A 24,941-nucleotide genomic window follows, 5' to 3' on the forward strand; every position below is an offset into this window, starting at 1 on the left:
TCCTGTCACAGGCTAAAGCATAAAAACCGAGCCAAGAGGAAGGGCAGAGGTCTAGTTCTCTCTCAGACAGTTTGAATTAGATCATGCTTAAAGGACCAGTGTGTAGGATTTAGTGACATGTAGTGGTGCGCTTGTATATTAGAAATACTTTGTGTTACTCTCCATGCATGAGATAAACAATTGTGGCTGTGAAACTCAGCCACCATTGACTGAGGTGGCTGTGAGCTATTGTTTGGTTTGTCTGTTTTGAGGGTACTGTAGAAACATGGCAGAGCATCACAGCGGACTCCATGGAAGAAGACACCCTATGTAGATATAGACAGGCAAAGTTATGCCCCTTCTGACAGACCACCATGGGACCTAACTTTGGTAAAAATATAAACTGTAGTCAATGGAAAGAGACAAATATTTTTTAATCCAGTTTGAATTGTGCCACAAATTAGAGATATGCTGTTTGTCAATTAAAAAGATCATTTTGCAAGTCAAGACTGTGAACATCTGTAATTAAAAAGACTAGACCCAGAAGACATGTAAGTAACAGCATGACTTTCTGCCTACAAAAGCTAACACTAGCCACTGAAGCTACACTTCCGGTGCGTTTTCATCCTGGGATATTGACACATAACAGGTCTTACTCTTGATTCCTTGGTGACAAACGGACCAGTCACTGGATGAAACACTTCAGATAAGGTAACATTACAACAGACAGGGAGGATGATTTATATTGTGCAAGACAAGGCATGTTTAAACTATGACCAACCTATCACAAGACATTCTTTCTTATAAAATAATCTTCTAAATCGCAGAAGACACGCTCAAATTGCATGTGTTTGCAGCACCCATTGACGAGCTGTTGCGGTCCTGTTGCCAAACTTTGTGTGCATCTTGCTCATTGTGCAAATACCTGATTAATTCTCCGGGTGACGTATTTCAGTCGTCTCTCACTTTTTAAGACACTTTTGCTGTTTTAGTCATCTGTATGGTAAGCTAATCATGGAAATTGCCAAGATTAACATGCAGGAAAAAGACACTTTTCTTCTCTGTCTTGGTCTGAAACTTTAACGGTGCTTGTTTTCACCCAAAATGCCAATAAACCATCTTAAACACAGGCTATTTAAAGGGTATTTTTGAACTTTTTCCCAGTGATCCCCCTCCTAAGAAACTGCCTACCCCAGCTTTAATGAGGCCTACTGTACAGCAGTGACCTTCGCTGGGGACGACCCTGTCGAGAGCCTCTCTCAGAGTTCACCCTGACTGGACTCAGTATTTGGCGTCTAGACGGTGGAGGTGGAGGAGCTGCGTTGGTTAAACCGCTGCTCGTGTCGGTCCCTCCTCTGAGTGTCAGTGTGACTCCTGACGTAGCGCTCCGGGGAGGGGAAGAAGGGCGGTGCTGCAGCCGCCGCCGCCGCTTATTGCAGAGAGCCTCGGACCGCTTTGCCCCCTCTTTGCTCTGAGTTTCGTCGAGTGTCAACCGCATTTGGGCCGCCGGAAGACATGGCTGGATATCTGAAAGTCCTCAGCTCTTTGTCGAGGTCTGCAGCTGCTTTCTCCAGAAACCCTGCGGTGCTCGCTCCGGCTGCAAATTGCCAGACTTTGCCTCAAAGAAACTGTGAGTGGAGAGACACGACCGGTGTTTTTATCCTCAGCATCATTACGTTGACGGTTTAGCTAGATGCTGTTCATGGTGTTAATGCTTAAAGGCAGCGATGCTCTAAATGCCTCCGAGTGTTTTAGTGGTTAATTAATGCCTGGTCGAGTGCCGGTTGTTTGGATAATAAAGAGGCTGTTAGCCGAAAGAAATGGGGGGCCGAGAAAGCGAAACGATCGTCCGCGGAGCGCTGTCTTTGTCTTCCCCATCCAAACTTTGAGGAGCGGTTGATGGCAAAACGAAGATGCTAGGTCACATAAATGAATGAGACTTTAACTTTAAATTATCCACCGATAAAACACGTGACTTACGATGCATGCAGTGCACTTCCTCTCGAAAGAAGAGATAAATCAAGGAGAAACTGCGCTGGCAGCAAATGAATCAAGTGAATCTTCCGTTTTTAGCTTTCTGTGCGCAAATGTATTTAATAATTTGGGCTAAAACACGATCACTGTCACGCCAATTTAAGTGAAATCATTCGTCTTAAAATAACGTGATGAACTGTTCTTCACCCTCATAAAAGTGCGACCCCGACTTGGAAAACTTTTCCTGAGGTCAAACACCGCATACGAGACTCCGCTATAAAGAGCAATGGCTGCCGCTGCTCGCTTTGTCCTACATAATGTTTTCCATTCACCCCGCAGCTTAAACCTGCACATTTTACCACTCCTGATTTCTAGCACCGTGGCTGTAAAACAGCCCGTGTGGCTTGTTGCTTTTATATCGCCTCTAAGCGTTTTCTAATTTGATTATGGCAGTGCCAGGAGAGCAGCCGAAATTAGTTGCTTTTTTGTGGTCTGTGATTTGGAGCATGGATCCAGATCCATCACGTGGTGGGCTCTGCAGACATCCAACATTTCATACAGCAGGAATTAGAGACTCCAACCTGTGCTGTATATTGTAGATACATGTCTCTATGCAACCCAAACTTGCAGCACCAGTTAGTGTTGATAAAGCAGTGGGTCAGCTGAAGGGCACTTTGACTCTTTGAGTGAGACTGAAACAACATGTCATTTGGGCTTTGTAGTGTACCTGTCTGTCAGTGGGGAATGATAGTAGCCCAGTTTGCATCTACAGGAATGTCTCGGGCAGTTAAAACAACTCCAAGTCTCAGCAATAAGGATCTCCCACTTGCCCAGGGAAAGTTTTGAAAAAGAACCCGATTAGACGAGAATTAGTCAATTAATGTCTAAGTCGTTTTTCATGGAAAAATTGCAGAAAATTGGACTTGGGCTTGGACTGACAAAGCAAGACATTTAAAAACACCACCTTGAAATCTGAGAAACTGTTGGACATTTTTCATTTTCTCCTAGCATTTTATAGACATTGCAACAATGGATTAAACATGGCAATTACTTTAACTAGTTGTTGTTATTGGATAACCGCTATATAACCACTTATAAATAAAAACAATTTGTAGGGTGTAAGTAAAAATCGACGACCAGGCCCGGGCATGTTCAACCTTGAACTCATGATTTGTTAGATGTGGTAGCTAGGGGTGTGCTATAAACTGACTGCAACAAACAATTATTTACATCACGTTAATCTCTGTTATTCTCTTGATTGCTTGATCAGTTGATTTGTCTATACATTGTCAAGAAAATAAAGAAATGCTTTGTTTTGTTCACAACCCAAAGATATTCAGTTTACTGTCAGTTTTTTGTTGCTCAAACTCAAATAGTTGGTGATTAATTCATTGGCAATCAATCAATTGTTGTTGCCCAAATAATTAAAAATAATCACATCATGATAATGGCAATATTCAGTTTGTTTTCGTAATGATGTTGTACCTTTATGCATGACCCCAGATATCATGATGTTATTCTAGGGCCATATCACCCCTAGTGACAGCTTTCACGCTGCATTTTGGTTGGTGTTTAATCCAGAAATGATCTGGAATAGAAAACATACCAACCTTTGACCTAGCTATGATTGAGACCGAGAAGAATGACATTGATTTCCTTTTTTATTTTACTGCAATCACAAGTTGCAGTTGTTTGCTGCAGTTACATGCCCTTTAAAATTTCACAGTGCTCATAAAAGCAGCTAACATGCTGTTTCTGCTTGGCTGTGGACTCTACAAAGAGGAGGTGTAATGCTCATGTTAGTCTCCAGCTTTATTTTGGAAACCTAGCATTTTCTGCGGCTTCCTGTTTTGTGGGCAGCATTTCCAGTACAGTTGAACAGTTCATTAACTGACGTTCTCAGGAAAGTCTGCAGTCTTGCCTGCAGCGTGGTTTGAGTCATTTTCTTTACCTGCGCATGCCTTTGCTTGGTGAAGGATTAAAACTGAAGGTCTGTAAGATTCGCCTCCCTGTGTTGAAAGTTAACTAGAGAGGACAGATGAAGGTTGCTGGGGTCATTGTGCAAAAGCACACATTGTTTGAGACTGTCTTAGAAGAGCTCAGTATCCAATCTCACTGTTCAGTTCTCAAATCAGTTGTAAATTCCCTGTGCTACAGACGATACTGAAAGTTTTCAGAGAATGCCTGGTCATATCTTAGTCTTGTTTACTTTTTCTTTCGTCAGACATTATCAGATTTTTTTTTTTTTTAAGATAATTTGTTGTTTTTACACTGCATTACGGCAGATTCTATTAGATCTGTTTGAGTTAAGAGAACATTCAATACTGAGGCTTTTGAGAAGCGTGATTATGTGAATCTAATGCTCAAAGGGAAGTATTGTTTTGGTGTCAGTGCTCAAAGCAAGCATCGCCTTGGTTACGTCTACACTGGAAGTAACGGTTGACTTCAGTGCTTTAAATGGAGACCGCTCTCATCAAGAGATCCGTGCTAAGCTAGGGATCCACTTTAGAGTTCCTGTGCAATTATACAATTCTACTATTTTATACTTAGTTATATTCCTGCTACTGACTAGCTTCATCTCGAATCTACCGGTGGGAAAATAAGGATCTTGCAGTCCCCCTCTCCAGTGCATGTGTGAATGATGTGGCAGACAGGCTGCCCACATGACTTTGTTTCAGCTCGCCCTTCAGCGTCCAGTTTGTTGATGTATTCAAAAGTTACATAACCTACTCAGCTCCCTCCTGCGCTCCCCTCCCCCAGCTCTGTGATAGTGTAGCCCTGTTTTAGCAGATTTAGGTTAGACGAGTCAGAAATGATGCCAAACAGTAGCCGTTAATGACTTACCCATGATGCTCAGCGGTAGATAACTGTTCTGTTTCAATGGCAGATAACAGAATGACGAAGTCTGTTATTGAACTAACAGAAATCTACTTCACCTTCTCTGCTCATGAGACACATTATAACACATAACTGTTAATATTCTCTGCTATTTGATGGACTGGATAGTCAGAAAATGGACAAAAAATAAAACTCTCTAAAGCCCAATTTACATATTTAAATTGCTTGTTCGTACAATTAATTGTATGAAGTTCCCCCAAAATATTCAATTTGCTATCCAATCTTTGAAAAAAGCACTTCCTTGCAAATAACTGTGGAATATTTGCTGGCGTTGATTTCTCTGTTGATTGACTAATTGATTAATCAACTAATCCTTTAAGCTCTAGTGACAGTATCTCTACAAATTACTGTCAAAATGAAAATGGGTACAGGGACATTGGTTCCGTTCATTTCCTTTTGTGGAGTTACATGAGTCATCTTGGTGGATATATATAAAATAAAGCTGACAAAAAGATTCTCATGGTTTCTTTTTTCTTTCTACAACACCAAAATGACAAGTTCTCTAAACAAGCGAGAGTGAAGTAGGTTGTCCAAAGAAAAAGTAAACTAGTGCCACTGAGATAATACTTTTGCTTTCAGTATTTCTTTCTGTCTGCTTTATGCTACCGAGCAACATAAAGGTCACAACTGTCTTTTCTGTGAAGTTATTTTTGTGTATCATGGTCACCATGTGCTTGTAGTCGGCAGGGCTGGTGTCATATTAAGAGCATGGGAACAGAGCACAGGCTGTTTTGACAGGTGTTACCAAGGCTGCATAATCCCAACTAGGTCACCCCTGTGTGGATGTTTGGTGTTTTTATTAAATTCAGACATATTTAAAGAAATGTTGGTTGTGTAAGGATTCCACCATACTCCTTAGGTTTACTTGCTTTATTCTGGGAAGGCTTTGGTAGCAGTGGGAGAGCATTAAGTTGGCTGGGAAATCGTCACTTGATCCTCTGCACCTCCCCCTGTACTTTTCTATTCAGTGAAATGGTCCTGCTGGCAGGACTCTCACACACAAAGCAGAATGAGAGCAGATATGATTAGAGATACTAATCTACGGTGATCCAACTGGAAAGCAAATAAGAGACCGTTCTCTCAAAAGTCATGGTTGGCGTGAAAATAAAGCATACCTTAAGATAAGTTTAAATGTGTTTCAGAACTAACTTAAGAAATTGTTTTAGAGTTCAGTTTTTGTAGAGTAAAACTGTGGAGTATATATGAAGAGCAAAACCAATAAAAAATGTTTTTAGCAATGATGTAACTCTAGACCTTGATTTGGCATTTTATGGTAGGCCAAATGAGAGTTATAATTAGGGTTGCAGCTACAGCTTAAAGCCGCCCCGTGGAGTTTTTTGGCAACTAGCAATGGGTTGCAAGCGGGTCCCGAGTTGTTTACATCTCATGCATACACTGATCACAATACTTTACTGACGCCAGATTCAGCCTGTTCCTCTGATCGACTGTCTAGAGCAGTAATGCGTCAAGAAACATGATAATACAACAAAAAAAATTGGTCAAAAAATTGGTCTTGTTTCATTGAGTTAGCTAATCATGTTAGTACCAGTAAAAATGGTCAAACGATTGGACTCAGGTTTCAAGTTTTTCCCGGTAAACATTACCTTAGAAATAGAGGCAGCTAATGTCAATGAATGACCTGCACCTGCAACGCCATCCTAACTTTCCATACCTCCTATATCAATATGATGCTGGTCAATCACATTCATTCTCATGTATACTGTTTTGGCCAGTGCTAACAGATTGCTGATTGCAGTTCACTTAGTGACCATAAATGTCATTATTCACCAAGATCTGAAAAATGCAAGAGGCCCTCAGTGGAGGAGAAACAAGTAATCAATTTCAATAATTATCAATAGGATGATCCATAAAAACATCAGCAACAATTCATTTTTATTTAAAGGCAAACATGAACTCATGCCATCTTCTAAAATGTTAAATTTACTGCTCTTCTTTATAGTATATGACAGTTGTAGTTTGAGTGTTGGTTGAAATTGTGATGAACATCTATTTTTTACTACTTTATGACACTTCATAGCATCAACAAGTAATCAATTAAAAGAGAAAATAATAGGTAGATTAATCGACAATGGGAATGATTGTTAGTTGCAGCCTGAGGCGCAGATATTATCTGGCTAAGTAAAGGAAACAGGAAAATGCTGCTGCCTGACTTTTGCAGATGGCCTGAAAACAGGATCTTTTTTTTTCAAATCAGTGTCGCTTCCTGTGTTTATGATCGGTGCACAATAGTCACTGAGCCATTTAAAAGCATTTAGTTGTGAATGAAAAGCTGGCTTTAATTTGACCCTTTTGTATGTATGATTGACAGATGCTGACAAACGCATCAAAGTGGCACAGCCGGTGGTGGAGATGGACGGAGACGAGATGACCAGGATCATCTGGGAGTTCATCAAGGAGAAGGTGACAGGGGTGGAGGGGCAAACACACAAACACTGGTGTGAGTCTCGGTGGAGGAGGCTCCCATGCTGTCTGACTCGTCTATTTTTTACATCACAGCCTGACACGTGGATGTGAGGGAAGGGTTATGTGGAAGATTATGTATGTATGATGTGGGGGGAGGGGCCTCCGTACGGTTTCATTCAGTCACTGGCTGATTTCCCCCGTAGAGAGCAGATGGTGAGTTGGCTCAGGGAGAAAACGTGGAGAAGCAGGAGATTAAAATTCCCTGAATGATTTCTGACAACTGATGAGTTTTGTTTGCAAATAATTAAAACATACAGGTTGCAATGTGTTATACATGTAAGTGAGATTTGTTAGGCTGATTTTTGAGATTCTTTTATCTTGACACTTTTAAAGCCACTACTGCAGTTTTAATGTCTTGTGTTAGCAGTCCCAGTGATCCCAGAATGAATCCACTTTGGAGTATTTTATTTATGATATGGTCTCCTAAAAAGCCAAATAAGATATGTCAATCACAAGTTCCCAAATCTAAAAGTGACGTGTTGCCATTCCTCATTTTGTCTGACCGGTATTCAGAAAACCTGAATGCGAACTTCAGGTGTAAACCTTAGAGAACGCAGTTTCTGAGGAAATTTCTGTGTGAATGCTGAATGTTGAAAAGCTGGTGCTAAACTGAATTGCTAAAGGAGTGTGAAGAGTGGGAAAGGGTCTAATCAAGGTTTAAAACTTAAAAAAAAACCCCTCAAAATATGAAAGATGTGGATCATTATAAGGTTCGAGTGTTTTCTGGCTTAAAGTATAAATGAGTAGATTAAAGTTGAAAAGACTTTGAGTAGTTTGCAAAGTATAGTGTAAGCTGTGAGCTAAACAACATAGCTGGCTTAACTTTGAATATCTTGTCATCTGAGAAGTATTTATTTATTTAGTTGTTATTTGTTTCTTGTGTATTTTTGTTTTGTTGTGTCCTTTAGCTCATCCTAAACAACGTCGATGTTGAGCTGAAGTATTATGACCTGGGTCTTCCATACCGTGACCAGACCGATGACCAGGTCACCATCGACTCTGCCCTGGCCACTAAGAAGTACCATGTTGCGGTTAAGTGTGCCACCATCACACCCGACGAAGCCAGAGTGGAAGGTACAGAACAAGCCTTTCATAACCTTTTAATAATATACATTAGGAAAAGGAGGTTGTGCCTCAACTATGGGATTCCCAGTGGAGTACCAAACCCAAACTTCAGTGAAAAACTGTGAAGGTAACACATTTCATGTCTTAAAGTAAAGGAGGACAAAATTCTCATGTCACAAGCCTCCCCTGTTATACATTTCTAATTATATTCTATATTATTCTGCCTCCACTTCATGAGACACTTTATAATAAGCAGTATTTAACCTTTATTATTAAAAAGAAGAATGTTCAGTCCAAGCAAAACGATTTTGAATGGCAGGGACAACACAGATTTGTCTTTGAAGTAGGTGCTAGCATTGGGTACATACTGTTCTTACTGAAGGCTCAACGGGTCATCAGGAGGGCAGAACTCCAATGAAATGATTTATTAATGCACAGATGTTTTAGTCAAGTGTTCTCCTCCTCCATGCAAACTGGAAAGCACACTGCAATTATAATTATCACTGATAACATGTAGGGTGATGAAAAATGTTTGACTGGGAGTGTACATGAAGATGAACTACTGATGATGTCTGTATTTTTCTGTCCTACTCTAATTTCTGATTGTTTTTTTTTTGTTTTTGTTTTTTTATTTATTTAGAGTTTGGCCTGAAGAAGATGTGGAAGAGCCCCAACGGAACCATCAGGAACATCCTCGGCGGCACAGTCTTCCGCGAGCCAATCATCTGCAAGAACATTCCCAGGCTTGTTCCAGGTTGGACGCAGCCCATCACCATCGGCAGACACGCCTTTGGTGATCAGGTGAGTCTCGTCTAAAATGCTCGAAGGACGTGTAGCAATTCGGGTTAAAGAAATCTCACCAGCTAACTTCATTACTGATATCAGATTTCATAAAGTTGATCAAACTGTCCGTCTGTCTTGTACAGTACAGAGCTACAGACTTTGTGGTGGACCAGCCTGGCAAATTCAAGATTATCTTCTCACCTTCTGACGGTAGTGCAGCCAAGGAATGGGAGGTCTATGACTTTCCTGCTGGCGGCTGTGGAATGGGCATGTACAACACAGATGAGGTGAGTGTATGCTTGATTTAAAGGTTAATGCCTGCGATATTCTGTATTTTTGTTATCGCCAACAAATCCCATAAACATCAAAGTGTTGGTCTTTCAAAGTTTTTCTCACTACTTAATGTGTCTGTGGCCAATTTGTTCCTACTTGGAAAAACAAGTCAGGAGTAAATACTCAAGGCTAACTAATTTCCCTAAAACAACTGGGAACTGTATTTTTTTTGGCAAATGCCACTGCTACTGCTAAGGAGGAGTAAATGGTGCATTTGGTGTGCTAAGGAATAATTATGAAAACAGAATGGTTTATGTAAGAAACTCTAAATGGACTACAGTGTAGGGCTGTGGGGAATGTCTTAGTATTATTATTCTTTTATTTTTTTTTTAAACTTTTGATTATTCTATTCAAGTTTGCAGAACAAGTCCTAAATTTAAATTAATTCATCAGATTAAATGAGTTAGTTCTTTGTTGTTGTTGGTTTTTTAATTAAATTAACTTTCATATATCTGTTCAATACCACTGGAATCTAATTTTACATATATACCGGTTTTAAAGAGAATTAATTGAGATGTCAAAAAAGCTACGCTGAAGTTGAATGTTGATTTAGAATTTGAATATGAATATTATGAATGAAGTTTCGAACAGTTTGGTACAGCCCAGTAAAATGCCTGTCAAACAGTCTGTTTGCTAATGAAATGTTTAAGGTGTAATATTCAGAAAGTCTGTAGGCCATTTTCTTTGTATTTCCAGTTTTAAAAACGTGCATTTGTCACTGAGAGGAATATGAAATATTATCTCTCATGTTACTGTGAGATTACAATACCTAACCTTTGAGTTTTGTAACTTGTTATACTTTAAGGAGGCCCAATAGTGCTTCTACATTCTGCTTCAGGCTTTCTACAAAATTGACACAACAGTTGTGTTGCAGTAGACCTCGTTTCAACCTGCTCTGCTACTGTTTTGTTTGCCTTCATCAGCAGGGCTCTGTTTGATTTAACAACATCAGAGGTCATAGTAGATGACTTTCAGCTTGTCAAGGGGAAGGCTGTTAACCTCTGTACAACTGATAAAATGTTACAGCAGCCATGAAACGGTTTGTATTTTTCCTCCCAACAGTCTATCACGGGCTTTGCACACAGCTGCTTCCAGTACGCCATTGCCAAGAAGTGGCCGCTGTACATGAGCACAAAGAACACCATTCTTAAAGCCTATGATGGCAGGTTTAAAGACATCTTCCAGGATATCTTTGAGAAGTGAGTGTTTCAGTATTTTAAGCACAAATAGATGCATGTCAGAGTTTTTGTAAAATTAGTTTTTTAGTATATGTCATTGGTATAATTACTATTTGGTGTAATATTATGGAAATATTAAACCACCTTTTTCACTTAAATGTTTTGGAACAAGGTAAAAAAAAAGTAAAATGTGCTTTAATTTATTATGTTTGTGCTTTCTACAGGAACTACAAGCCTGAGTTTGACAAACTGAAGATCTGGTATGAGCACAGGCTTATTGATGATATGGTCGCCCAAGTGCTGAAGTCTTCTGGAGCCTTTGTGTGGGCTTGCAAGAACTATGACGGAGATGTTCAGTCTGATATCCTCGCACAGGGTGAGATATTAAGTAGCAATATCACTACTGTTTCTTTAAATGATGTTGTCACAAAATACTGAAATCTATAAGCATTTGAGATGCTTGCCAGTTTCTGCGCAGATGTGGGTTGCTTTAAGGATTTGTGCATTTTGTGTTTCCCGTTTTAGGTTTTGGCTCCCTGGGACTGATGACATCAGTCCTCATCTGCCCTGACGGCAAGACTATTGAGGCTGAGGCTGCCCACGGCACTGTAACCAGGCACTATCGTGAGCACCAGAAGGTTAGTAACCATCTTTATCCATCTCAAGGCTCTGTATTGGAAAACAGGTTAGCTTGGGAATTAAACAAAATATGTGTAAAGGACAAATTATGGCCTTGCAAACAGGCAGTGCAGTCTGTGAAGTTATACTGCCATCCTGTGGTGAAAATTGAGAATGATATTTATCCTCAGATGCCCAAAACTAGTAAATAAATAATGATTTACATTCATGATGATTAAAAATAACCCATTATGTTAATGTGTAGTAGAGAAAAATGCTAAAATGATTCTACATTTTTCTTTCAGGGAAGGCCGACCAGCACCAACCCCATTGCTAGCATTTTCGCCTGGACCAGAGGCCTGGAGCATCGTGGCAAACTTGACGGCAACCCTGACCTTATAAGGTAAGAGATATTTTAAACTTGTAGGAAATATAATGACCCTGGAATGAAAAATGTGTTTTCTAATTTTTTCTTTGTTTTTTTTTTTTTTTTTTTTTAAATCTGCAGGTTCTCCCAGATTCTGGAGAAGGTGTGTGTCGAGACTGTTGAGAGCGGAACCATGACGAAGGACCTCGCAGGCTGCATCCATGGCCTGTCCAAGTAAGTTTATTTCCATGGTAATACTTAGATTTTACAGTGTAGTTGTTGATGCAGCCCTGACCAACCTCTATAACATATTTCTTAAGAAGATGATCCTGATGATACACATTAGATATAGCTTGTTTTTGCTCCTCACAATAGCTTTGTCTCCAAATAAACCAGCTGTTTTCATTCATTACTTATTTTATCTCTAAGCCTTCTGTAAGATAAACTAGTAATACAGAAAACAAACTTACTAAATAGAACCAGGGTTTTGGGGTGTGCCTTCAGTAACTTTACAAAAAGACAGCGTGTAATAAATTAATACAATAAAGGACAGAAGTTTGCATTCGACAAACGATGGTTGAAAATGTATAATGTACACAATCCAATCCAGTCATCCGATGTATTGAGTTCTAAGCACAGCTGACAGGACAGCCATTTCTAGAAAGTGGCTAAAACCATAAATACCTACATGTCTGACCTGGGAGATAACATTTTCTGAAGGCAGGGCGCCAAAATATAGGGTTTCTACTTTAAAAGAAATAGCCACTTGAAATACTTTATGCAAAACTTTGTGAACCTCCTGCCAGAAAGGCATTAATGTTTTGCAAGACCGGAATATGTAATGTTTAGCCTTGGAGAACCCACTCTGTCTTTTAAAATACATAAACTTGACAACAAGTACACAAGAGACAGGACAAAACACAAACTCAGCAATAAAATCATACATTAAAGACACAAAACTGAGACCTCAACAAGAAAATCAAATGAAACAGACAAAACAATACATGACTTTAATACAATAAAGCACCATAAAACAAGAAGCACCAGACTACATCTTATTGGTTCATCAAGATGCTGGAAAATCCAAGAGATTTTTTTTCTTTGTCCACACAGCGTCATGCAGCAGGTTTATCACAGCACACCTTTAACATGATTGAATGGCATCATTAATTAATTGAATACTTACATCTGAACTATAACGTTCGGCAGGGTTACATAAACTTGTTTTGCCTGGGAGTTTTGTGAAGGTGTAAGGAAGGGTTCAGCACCAGAAAGCACTAAAAATCAGGAGTGGAAATGTCTTTTTTTCTATGAGACATCTCACCTAAAATATGTGGAATGAAAGGCGTGAGTACAAGTATTATGTTTTATAAGAGTCCTCATTGTAAAGGGCGTGCATGTGAATTTAAAATACAATAAAAGTTATGGAAGAAGAATCTCAGGAAGTCATTAAAGACATGCAAGGTCCAAAGTTTCATTTAACCAAGGAGTTGAGCAAAGACAGTTAAATAAGTTGCTGACTGACAGAAAAAAATCATCTGCAACTATTTTAACTATTGATTAATCGCATTAGTGCATTTCACACTCAATTAAAATATATTAAAAGCAAGATCATACAAATAAGTCTTGAGCTGTGTCTTGAAACTGCAACAGAAGTTGTGTGTCTAATTTGTGGTAGGTGTCTCTTCCAAACCTTTAGTGCTTAAAAACAGAAGGCTACTTAACCAGAGTTTTTGCACTACAAGACCTAATGGGACTTTTAAGTAAAATTTAAGTAAAATGCCAAATAATGCCGTTGTCTTAGTATCTCAATTGTGAGCGTTTGCTGCTCTTCTCTGTTCTTGTTGAATATTCTAATAGGCATTTTTCACAATTTTCTGATATTTTAGCAACCGAACAATTTGAGGAAAACAATCTGCAGACTAATCAATCATACAGAAACTCATTAGTTGGAGCCATAATTTGAAGTATGTATCCATTTAGTCCACAGAGCGTCTTTATGTTTTGGGACATTAAGCATATAATGGCCACCAAAGAATGAATGTGCTTTCACTGGCAGATTTCCTTTTTTACCTTTGAATGAAAATAATAATACCTTCGCAAATAATAGTTTTTATTTATACAGCATCCTTCATATATCATGGTCTGTTTTGATTAAACCACCACCATCAGTCTGACCTAAGACAGGGTGTTATTTACCCTGATTCTGACCTGCCAGCTCGTAATTCAGGTTGGGAACTCGAAATCTTGAAACCAAACATGCACTCATCTTGTTTTTGTCCGACAGGAGTTTAAGCCACTTTCGTAGCCGTCTGGTGAAGTTTTTTACCGGTCAAAAATATTTTCATTCCAATTCATTTGTTAGCAGGAAAAACTTTAATTTAATTTCAGTGAAGTTTGGTGGAAAGTTGTGGTCTAAGAAAAAAATTGATTAGTCTTTAACTATTAATCTTGGAAAATCAAAATAAGTTTCCATGAGATGCACAGGAATCATGAAGAAACTTCACAAGTATTGATCCAGGTACAGCTCAAGCGTTTACATTTTGTTAAACCCTTAGCTAAGGGTTGTGTAGCCCTGGGTGGAGGTATGTGCCGTTTTGTTCACCAGCTTGTTTCTGCACATGACTGGTAATTATTAATTGAACTGGTTCACCTGCTAACTTGAGCATCTTGCCTTTTTCTTTTAGGCAGTTTACATCCATTAAGTATTGCAGCCTTTTTTAAATACTACAAATATCACGTAGCACCAGATTATGCCGTGTTTAAAGACGTTTATATTGTGCATTTTGCTCATTCTAATATTAAAGTAATAATGAGAGTGTTGTTATTAACAAACAACATGAATTAATGCTAAAATAATAAAATGTATTGCTGTATGTTTGTGGTCTTGTTTCCTAAGGTATGAACTGAATTTTCTGATCTACTCCATTTTTTTCTCGCCTCCTCAGTGTCAAATTGAACGAGCACTACGTCAATACTACAGACTTCCTCGACGCCATCAAGACAAATCTGGATAAAGCCCTCGGCAAGTGAAGGACTTGAAAGAATATAGTTAGCCTGGAGAAGGCAATGTCACTCATCTGTTTTTGTACCTCATTTTTAACTTAAAAAGGTCAATAAATCCACTTGCATTTTGCCTGAAGTAAAAAAAACCCAATGTACTGTCTGTAGGATTATTTAGTTCTCTATTAGGTTATTAAATGGTTGACAGCTGTCCCTCCACCTGATGCCTCCCTAACTATCTGTTCCACCGTTCGCAAGGTTTTATTTTTGTAATGTGAAGTACTGTATTCAATACTGTGTAATGCCTTGGGCAGGACTGAAGCCTCTGTCAAACATATTGCCAATAAATCACTTGTTTGACCCACTATTGGTGTTTTATGTTTTAAAACAAACAAAAGGTCAATCATTTTAAAGGTAAATAAATTTATTATTTTACAGTCTGGTACACAACATTGTACATACATCTCTATCCACATTATCTCGACACTAATGTCTAATACAGAAAGCCATGTAAGCTAAACATCTTCCCCTTTGTATCATCACTAAAACTGTGATGGAATGAACACAGAAGCTGAGAAACTCACAAAATTGAGCATTTTTATTTTAAATGCGCTATATCAACATTGCAAATGGATACCTTGTTTGCAGGTTACAAGTTTGAAAAGCTAAGCACTGGGAAACTGAATATATTGAGCATTTCCCAAATCATTTTCCACAAGGTCCATGGCCCTGTCACATGTTGGGAGGTTGTCGTTCATCACTTGAGACCAGTGTACAGCATGATGGATGGCATGCTCTTGCAGACACACTGGGGCACTTAATATTTCTGTCCGAGTTTTTTGGGACAATTCTTGTCGAGATTCATCCATAAAAAACACACAACTGCAAAATGAATGCAGGGTTTGCATTGCTTTTGAAAAATGCTGCAGTCTTGTGTTGTGAAGGCCTGGATGGGTGGGGGGGTGGGGTGGGGGGAGGATGGTGAGGTTTGTTGAAAGAGAAGCTGTACCACAGACTGTTCTCTGTGGTAATCTTTTGAAGAGATCTACAGATGGGTGGGAGGGGAACCTAAATGTAATTTCATGAGGTCTGCGATTGGACCCCAAGAAATCCAATGTCCCAGCTCAACACAACAGCAAGGAAAAGAGAGCTGCAGGATTTGATCCAGTTCTTTGGTAACAGGGTCCTACCGTTTAAAAAAAAAAAAAAAAAAGAGGGTGTTTTGATTTTCTTTTCAATAGCGTCTTAAAACATTCCACAGAAACAATTACATTCATAGACTAGAGATCAATACAGGGTGATGCGTGTTAATGCAGAAACCTAAAAAGTAGACACAGTGGTCCTCGGTGCAACGCACTGATCATGGTACCAGCCAACGTGTGAGAAGACTGATACATTCTGTACAATAATATACAATAAAACATGGATTCCAAATCCAATGGAATTTAACTCATTTTGCAAACCTCGAATTTAATTTATCACAGTATAAATCAAAGTGAATCATTAACCTCTGCAACTTGATAAGCTTTGGCAAGTGAATGAACAGTAACACTTGTTCCCTTCTTTAACCCTTCACATTATTTAACCCCAGTAGACTGAGAGAGTAAGACCGGGATTGTCTGAATGAGTAAGTGCAGTATAACATCACCATATGCTTTTATGCTTGTAGCTAAAAATGTGCTTCTCAAATTAGGCTCAGATGATGTTCCTGTAGTAATGCAACTGACAATATATACGTATTTATATAGATTTTTTTTTTTTACCTAAATGCTCCTGTTTTAGACAGTCACTCTTTTCAAATATAATATATTTATTCAGTAGATGTGCTGTTTTAGAGATGAAAAATATGTAAAAAGTATACATTTCCAAATTTTGTAGCGTTATGAGTGATTCCAGTGCATATGAATGTGCAGTTTGCTGGGTTTCTTTCTTCACACCCTTGAAGAACAACCCAAGCACTATGCTTTTAACAGCAAAAAACAAAAAAAAACAACAACAAAAAAAGATCCCGTTTTCATTAGTTCACACTTATATTCAATTTGGGGTCATTTTAATAATTCATGCGGTGCTGAAGCGCCCCGTGCCCTTCCCATAGGTGCTATAATACTCCATTTGAGATAGTTTAGCAATGTCTGGTGTGTTGTTGTTGTTTGCGCGGTTTTCTCGCTCGCTGAATTCAAAGCTCTCCTCCTCATAGTCCTCCTGGCCTTCTGGGTCTTGGGGCGGTTCTGAAGAAGGAAGCAAAGATACAAATATGATCCCACTCTGTCCACAATAACACACACACACACACATACAGAGCTCTTCCTAAAGAGACACGTGGCCTCATTGAGGACAGCAGCCAGTAGATTGCCCCTCCTCCGCTAGCCTCAGTATCAGTCTCTACTGATAGAGACAGGCATGTCTAATCCAGGCACTGCTATATTTACTAAACACACAGGGAGGGAGTGACAGAGAAACATCAAAACACTTGGCCACTAGATTACAGTACATGCTGAGTCAAAGTGCATTAGGGACAGACTGAGTGACAATAATACGACATGAAGCCCACCGAGCAGTCCCACTTGGAAATTTGCCACACATAACCATTCGACAAATTCAAAAGTCATTGAAGAGATTCACCAATTTCAAAGCAGAGGGTGTAATTAAGGGCAAATGATGAAGATGCTCACCTTGTCCGTCTATTGAGGTGTCCATGATGCCGTGTTTGACCTTCATGTGTCGGCTGAGGTTGCCCTTCAAGTTGAACTTGCTGGTGCAGTAAGGGCACTTGAAGGGCTTGCTGCCGGCGTGGAGGTGCATGTGGCCGAGGAGGTTGTACATTCTGTTGAAGGACTTTCCGCACACCTGAGAGGCAAAAGCACAAAAGTCAGTATCCCTCCCTGCTCCGTCACAGCTGGATCCAGTTTGTCTCAGAAGTAAAGCTCTACTCACCTTGCATTTGAAAGGCTTGACCGGCAGGTGGACAATCATGTGCGTTTTCAGGGTCTGCTTCTGGACGAAGGTCTTGAAGCAGACGTGGCACTGGAAGGGCCTCACACTGGCATGGATCAACATGTGTCTCTTTAGGTTGGCAGACAGGGTGAACTCTCTGGCACAGACGTCACACTTGAATTCCTTCATACCCTGGGGAGACAAAAAGTGTTTGGGCCCTTTTAATTAATTTGGCTAAATATATGGTTTAGAGGAAAATAAATAATGAGTCACAGGGAGGAAAACACACAAGGAGCTTGCGTGTGTGAGCATTCGCATTCTGGCTTTTGATCCAACTCATGTAGATTACATTAGCCCCCCCAAGTGTTGAAAGACAGACTGGAAAAAGTCTAACAATGGAAAGAACAAACTTTTTTTTTTTTTGGCTTCAACATTTATTTAACTTTTATTTTAATATTTAACAAAAGTAAATGTCATGAAAAGATTTTGTTCCCTATAGAATAAAACAGACTCTGTAATGAAATGGAGAGAAAGACCAGAGTGATTCATCAGACACAAAGGGAAGCAGCTCTGCGAACGACACACAACACAAAACACATGCAAGTGGGGGGTTGAGCCACACAAAAAAACTCAAGGCCTTTGAAGACTATGTTTACAAAGCAACTGGTTTGGGAGAAAAGGCTGTGTTGCGAGTCTGCAATATAATTTTTCTATGAGGATTCATACAGACAAGCTAAAGAGAGTGCAGAGTGAAGCTAAAATACTTCCGTCCTCCCTAAATGCGACATTTTTCTATTTTAAATAAAGGTTTTGTGATGTTGTGTGGTTGCGTAAGGCCAGCCTACTCTGTGTTTAGTTTTGAACACAAATTGGTAGACAAAGGCACATCTTTGGGTTTCAGTACCTTAGGTGCAAGGGTGTGCGCTTCCAGTACCTTGTGAGTGAGAGCGTGTTGTCGGAGATGGTGGATCTGGACAAACTCCATGCCGCACTCTGGGCAAACGTAGGGTCGCACATTCTGGTGTTTCATCAAGTGGTTCTGCAGCTGGCTGCGGTAAGCAAAGGACTTGTGGCACTCTGTGCATTGGTACGTGGTCGGGCCCTGATGGCTGGTCAGGTGGCGCTTCAGGTGTGCGTAGGTTGGGAACTCAAGACCACACTGGGTGCAGACATGGCACTGACCGTTCTCATGTTTGTTCTCGTGGGTTCTCAGCTCGCTCGGGTAGGCGAAGCCCCGGCCACAGAATCGGCAGCTGTACGGCTTGACGTCCGAATGCTGCAGCATGTGCCTCTTCAGGTGACTAGTCTGTGTGAAGGCCTTTTCACAAACGGTGCACTTGTGAGGTCGGGTTCCCTGGTGAGTGAGCAGGTGAGTCTGGAGGTGGCTTGGTTGCTTGAAGAGCTTCCCACAGTGTAGACATTCATGGGGCTTAATTCCATTGTGGCCTAGAATATGAGTGACAAGGTTATATTTGGACGTGTATGACTTCTCACACATGCGGCACTTCCAGCGTTTCAGACCCTCTCCCACATCTACGCAGTAAGACTCGTCGATCTGTACGTTGATGTCTAGTCGGTCTATCTGCATTCGCCTGGCGAGGCCCTCTGGGTCTGACCACAGCATGGCTTGGTTATTCTCCTCATACTCTCCCGGCAGCGCCATGTCAGCAGACTCATAAGCCACCTCATTGGACTCATAATAGCGGTTCTCCAGGGGACTGCCATTCTCCCCACTGGTCTTGAGGTTTAGCGCCTCTTCCTCTTCTTCTTCCTCCACCACCAACTCCTCTTCCTTCCTCTCTCTTTCTCTGCCAGCATTTTCTTCTTGTTCCTGTTCTGGCTGTCCATCTGTTTGTGGCCTGGACATATCTCTTACACACGAAGGACAGTTTCCACAGGCCTGCTCCTCTTTGAGAGAGGCCGGTTGGGCGACTGGATCCTCTGACTTGCCAGGACTACGCCTGCTGTTCATGTGAATGCAGGACGGAGGGGTATCAGACTCAAGCCGTTCACCTTTAACCTGAGCCTGCGGGCTTGACACTTTGTGTGGGTGACCCTCTAATTCTTCATCGCTCCTAGGCCTCTTGGTCCTCCCACGTGGTCCGGGCCGTCTTCTCTCACTGCAGTGGGGCTGCGGCTCCGGCTCTCCAGAAGGCTCAGCCAGGTAGTCCCCATTGGCCCCTATTAGCTGGTCTGCGTACTCGTACTCCATTGCCTCAGGTGGAGGAGGGGGACACTCTCTGGACTCCCCTGTGTAAAAGCCATTAGGAGCGATGGTGGCCCCGAAGATTTCATTCTGGGAGATGAGGCCAAGCACGGCAGCCTGAGCCAGAGATAGCACCACCACAGGCTCCGTCTGCGTGCCCACATCCACTTGGCCCTCAGTCATCTTGGGGTAGGTCCGCACCAAGCGGCTACTCTCCTCCTCCTGGAAGAAACACAGAAAACACAAAACACAAGTTTAGTTTTGTTTTTTCTTTTCGTTATTCTGTTCCGTTGTTACAAACCGTGCCTTACACAATATTTCCTCATATAACCTCATTTCCCCATCGTAGCCTCTTGATATTGGTAACCTTCCTATTAATACAGACAAAAGACTTTGTGCTGCCATAATGATGAAATTATCATATAATTTAGTTTTTAAGCTTCAGTGTTCCAGACTGACCCCAGAAGCAAGCCAACCTTCCTTTACCAGGGCACCAGGAGAGAATTAAAGGCATGATATACAACATTTTCTTTAAATAAAACAACAACAACATAAAGACTGATAGAAACTAATCTCTTTCAATCATGACAGACTGTATTTCTTTATTTTCTGATTATTTTGCTGTGCTCAGGAAACTTTACCAACTTAAAATATCAGTATTTAACCTCCTGGGAAAGAGACTCAACAATCAACTATCCTGGTGCGTTTACGGACCACTCTGGACAAATTCTACTAATTATACCTTTAAGATAATATTTTTAAGGGTTACTCTGTATAATCGGCGCTTGGACTACGCCTTGTTTCTTTGCTCTAAATCCACAGAACGTTCGATTGAGGAGATAAGGCAGATCTGTGTTAGCACCCCGCTTCCTTCCTTGACAGGCTTTAGAATAATAAAGAACACAACAAGGGATGCAGGTCCAGCCAGGAAGTTGACTTCCGTGGACTGTCCTCACTACTTCCTGTGGGGTCCCGGGGCAGCCTGTGCTGACCAAAGTCAGCTCATCACTGGTGCTATCTGTCCCATTCATGAGGAGCAAAGTGTCTCACAGCTCTACACTCTGTAGCCGTAACCGACTTCATAACGCCTGCCACACTGGGCTTCCTTAACAAGATGATATATGCCGCCAGGCAGTCTCATATCCATAACAGACATTCGATTGAGCTTGGAGCTCATTCTGTATTCCAGACCAATGCATGAGACTCGCTAACATAATTGTATGGTTCGGAAGTGTTGCAGACCCACATGCACATGTTTACCCTGCCACCTGTAAAAGTGGAAACAGTGGAAACTACGGGGAGGAAATTGTGGTATCACCAAAACTGGCGGTGTGTGGTAAAAGAAGAAGCAAGTATTGTAGGCCACTGTTTTCAGATTATTTCTCAGCGTGGATCTAACTGGTAGGAAAATGTATAGAGAAGCTCTGACCCCTACTTTCCTGCCAGACAACACACTAGTCTTCACTCAGAGCCGGCAAGAGCTGCTTCCTCTACTGTCACAATACTGAGAAAAAAAGAAGAGTGGATGGAGAAAAGGGAAAAAAGGAAGAGGAGATAGTGCAGGAATAAAGGTGTGTGTGTGCATGTGAGTGTGTGTGTGTTGGTAGAGGGGAGTAGACCTGGATGCCCTGATAACCACGTCATTTATAATTACTGCTTTTAAAGTAGTCAGACAGAGACAGACTGTGTGTTTGTGAGAAAGAAAAGGAAAGAGACTGGGTGTGTGTTTGAAAGTGTGTGTGTGTGTGTGTAAGAGAGAAAAGAGAAGGAGGGAGGGAGGTATGGAGGGAAGGAGAAAAGAGCTGTGGGCGGGGGAGGAGTGGAGGGAGGGAGACGGAGACAGAAATGAGATGGAGGGGCTGAAAGATAAAGAAAGAGGGGAGGAAGGGGAGGGGAAGGGAAGGGGGGAACGAGAGATTGAGTGAGCATGTGAGAGGAGGGAAGAGAGAAAGGAAAAGGAGAGGGAGGGGGGGTGTGCAGGAGGAGGGTGGAGGGGAGGGGGGGACTGGAGAGACACAGAAAGACAGAGTGAGTGAGTGAGAGAGAAAGAGGGGAAGGAGGGAGGGGGGGGAGCTGGAGAGAGAAGAAAAAGCACAGCAAAATGAAAGGCTGACAAAATGAAAGAGAAAAAGACAAATGACAAGGAGAAAGAGAAGGTAGGGTAGTAATTGCAAGAGTCCGTACTTTCACATTTTTAAAGTTGCATCTGAAAGACACCTAAGGACAAACAATTAGAGCAGCAGAAGCAAGAAAAACGTGCGGCAGGAGACAGAAACACAACTCTTATCTTATTTTGAAAAGATGTTCCCACTGCGGTACTCATATGAATGTGAAAAGTAATCTCGCTTCCCCCTCACACACTCTCTCACACATACACAGAGACAAGAGTGTAAATACCTCACTAACCCTAAACAAACTGCCAAACAAGTCACCGTCACCCCCACTGACCCTCCTCTTCCTCCATCTTTTAGGCTTTACAAACTCACCACATTGTTCCTGGAGTGATGTTTGAGGTGTTTCAGGGATCTCATCCTTCAGGAGAAATGAGTGGAGTAAAAAAATCCACCTCCTATTTATATCTGTGGGAGAGTGGGGCGGTCCCACGGCTCATCCTCCTCCTACTGTTGCTGTTATCAGAACTGACTGTGCCTGCCCCCCCTCAGCTCCACCACCAGCCCTCCACCCCACCACACACACACACACACTCGCAGACACACACAGCATCACCCCATTTCTTTCTCTTCCTCCCACCCTCTCCTTCCCATCTCACTTCTCTTTCTCTCCTCTTTTCTCTTACAAACACACACACACACATCTTATCTCCCTTTCTCACTACATACAATCCAGCATGACCCTTCAACACACATTTCTCTTTAAGCTCTATCTTTTCTTGATCACACTTTATACTTCCTTTTTTATGAGCGCAAACGCACAAACAATTATAAAATCTAATCAGTAGTTTCTCTCAGGAAGATATATGTGAATCCACGCACGCACAAACATGTTTTTATATATGTATGCATGTATGCAGGCGCACACAGAGGCACGTACACACTTTCACAACACGCACAAACACTCCGAGAGACTATGGGTGGAGGTGCGTCTGTCAGTAGCAAAAACAGTCAGACAGATAATGTCTGAGAAATGCTAAAATTTTAACTTTCCAGAGAGAGCGTGTGTAGTTTGCTGCTATTATTTCTAGATTCAAACTAATTAACTATTGAGACAGCCTGAAGTATACTGTCTGAGAAATTCAGAGGAAGGAAGAGAAAAAAATTGAGTGACAAAAGAAAAGAGAAGGAGAAAGAAAGGAGAGAAAAGCAGTTAGGAGAGAGGGAGGGAGTGAGACAGACGTGGGGGAGAAAGAATAAGGAAGAAAGAAAGAAGCATAGGGAGGGGGAGTGAAGCTGAGTGGAGGAAGAGGAGGAGGAGGTGGGGGAGGGAGGGGGGGTGAGAGAGACAGAAAGAAAAAGGGAGAGGAGGAAAAGAGAGCTGGGGTGGGGGAGGGAAGAAGAGAATGCAGCAAAAAAGGAGGAAGAAGGGAAAGGAGGAGGGGAGGAGGGGGGGCTGAGGCATAAGAAAGGATGTGGCAAAAGAAAGAGAAAGAAAGAATAAAAGAAAGAGGGGAGGGGAGGAGGGGAGTGGTGGTGGTGGGGATGGGAAGAGAGATAGAGGGAGGTTTTGAAAGAAAATGCAGTGAAAGAGAAGAGCGTAGGGGGGGAGGTGGGGGGGTGGGCTGGAGGAAAAGAAGGAGAGAGAAAAAGAGAGAAGAAAAAAAAGGGGGATGGTGGAGTGTGAAAATAAAAAAGAAGAGTCCATCAGCAAGAGAAAAGAGAAAGGAGGAGGAGGAGGAGGAGGAGGAGGAGGAGGGGGGCGCAGAATGAAGGAGAAAGAAGAAGAAGAGGAGGAGGTGGAGGGGGGATGTGTAGCGGTAGTGGTGGTGGGGGGGTGAGAGCAAAGGGAATGGAGAGAGGAAAGGAGATAGAGAAGACGGAGAGAGTGAAGAAAAAGGAAAAACAGCAAGGGAAGACATTAACTATTGAACTTCCAGATTTCTTTCAGGCTGTGTTGAGAAACAGTGCGGCAGAGTACCTGCGGGCTAAGTACAGGTTGTGTGCTTAAGTAGTCGGCACTGAAGATGATCCTGATAATTAGACAGGTATTCTATTATACCAGAGCTTACCTTACCTTTTTAACTAGTAAACATAGGGAAGGAAAAAGGAAAAGAAAAGAAAAAGTGCATTTAAGAAAGAAATGTATGTATAGGTGCAGGCGAGCGTGACAAACACTGTGTGGACACATGCCAATTGTGACTGTAGGGGCTGAGGACTGTGCATAAACATTTCCTACTAAATAACAGGAAAGGGCAAACCTTGAAAACCTTGATCAATCATCAGCGGCTGGGAGTGCTGCGAGAATGAGAAAGATAGAGAGAAAGGGGAGCGGAGAGGAGGGGAGGGAGGGAGAGATAGGGAATGAGAGTGAGCGCGAGGGAGGCAGGGAAGGAGGTGGAGGGAAGGGGGGGATAGAGAAAGAGAAAGAGATTGAGTGAGGGTGTGAGTGAGGGGGAGAGATAGCAGGAAGTCGAGGGAGAGGAGAATGGGAGAGAAAATAGACGGAGAGCAAGGGAAGAAACAAAGAGATAAGAGGCTGAAAGACAAAGAAACCACATGGAAGAAACAACAAGGGACACGTACATAAAACAACACAGAACTAGCCTATGGGGAAAATGAAAAAGACACAGACAACAAAAGTTTGGGGAAGAAATACACTGGCTCCTTTCCAGGGCCTGAATCTTCATAACAGCGAAAAACCTGCTCGCTTGTCCATTTACTTTGGGTACATTTGCGTGTGTGAGGGAAAACTAATAGTGGGAAAGGCTACGGTGGATAATAAGCGTAAAATTTCATTCAGTTTTTAGATTGTACAGGTTCCTATGTGCATATGAGACTGAGACAGAGAGAGTAAGGGAAGTAAGCCATTGCCCTGCTCTCAAGTGTACTAACCCTCAACTGGGATTTCAAATGTGTGTTTGTGTGTGCGCATTTTGTCTGATGTCTGAGATCAGGGACAAGCATACACACACACACACGCACACACACATCACCGACACCAACAC

At 41.5% G+C, this 24,941-nt stretch overlaps 2 protein-coding genes across 3 annotated transcripts; one reads left to right on the forward strand and one right to left on the reverse strand.

The window, feature by feature from the left end:
* The first annotated feature begins 1,328 nt into the window (after positions 1-1,328).
* idh2 (isocitrate dehydrogenase (NADP(+)) 2) lies at positions 1,329-15,047 on the forward strand. The gene is made up of 11 exons (XM_084735059.1): positions 1,329-1,609; positions 7,181-7,272; positions 8,244-8,409; positions 9,041-9,201; positions 9,327-9,470; positions 10,579-10,715; positions 10,919-11,070; positions 11,220-11,332; positions 11,618-11,715; positions 11,821-11,913; positions 14,628-15,047. Exons 1-11 carry the CDS (start codon positions 1,495-1,497, stop codon positions 14,710-14,712), a joined length of 1,356 nt encoding a protein of 451 aa, XP_084591185.1. The 5' UTR covers positions 1,329-1,494; the 3' UTR covers positions 14,713-15,047.
* Positions 15,048-15,265: 218 nt separating this feature from the next.
* On the reverse strand, positions 15,266-22,366 carry znf710a (zinc finger protein 710a). Of its 2 annotated transcripts, none has more exons than XM_084735058.1 (5): positions 22,309-22,366; positions 18,551-20,044; positions 17,617-17,808; positions 17,355-17,529; positions 15,266-16,910 (listed from the first exon to the last, which is right to left on the reverse strand). In XM_084735058.1, exons 1-5 carry the CDS (start codon positions 22,351-22,353, stop codon positions 16,741-16,743), a joined length of 2,076 nt encoding a protein of 691 aa, XP_084591184.1. In that variant the 5' UTR covers positions 22,354-22,366; the 3' UTR covers positions 15,266-16,740. The 2 variants fall into 2 exon arrangements, with proteins under 2 accessions (XP_084591184.1, XP_084591183.1); XM_084735057.1 differs by having other exon boundaries at positions 18,521-20,044.
* Positions 22,367-24,941: the final 2,575 nt, after the last annotated feature.

The sequence above is a fragment of the Lutjanus erythropterus genome, chromosome 13, assembly GCF_056507025.1.
Source record: "Lutjanus erythropterus isolate fLutEry1 chromosome 13, fLutEry1.hap2, whole genome shotgun sequence".
In the NCBI taxonomy this organism is placed as follows: Eukaryota; Metazoa; Chordata; class Actinopteri; order Lutjaniformes; family Lutjanidae; genus Lutjanus; species Lutjanus erythropterus.

Bases quoted from the DNA above. Each gene is read 5' to 3' on its own strand.
- idh2 (XM_084735059.1), top strand. From the start codon at position 1,495: ATGGCTGGATATCTGAAAGTCCTCAGCTCTTTGTCGAGGTCTGCAGCT. The intron at 1,610-7,180 runs GTGAGTGGAGAG...TATGATTGACAG, and splicing joins GACTTTGCCTCAAAGAAACT to ATGCTGACAAACGCATCAAA. The intron at 9,471-10,578 runs GTGAGTGTATGC...TCCTCCCAACAG, and splicing joins GCATGTACAACACAGATGAG to TCTATCACGGGCTTTGCACA.
- znf710a (XM_084735057.1), bottom strand. From the start codon at position 22,353: ATGAGATCCCTGAAACACCTCAAACATCACTCCAGGAACAATGTG. The intron at 17,809-18,520 runs GTACTGAAACCC...TTGTCTCCCCAG, and splicing joins CGCACACCCTTGCACCTAAG to GGTATGAAGGAATTCAAGTG. The intron at 17,530-17,616 runs GTGAGTAGAGCT...TTTGCCTCTCAG, and splicing joins TCAAGCCTTTCAAATGCAAG to GTGTGCGGAAAGTCCTTCAA.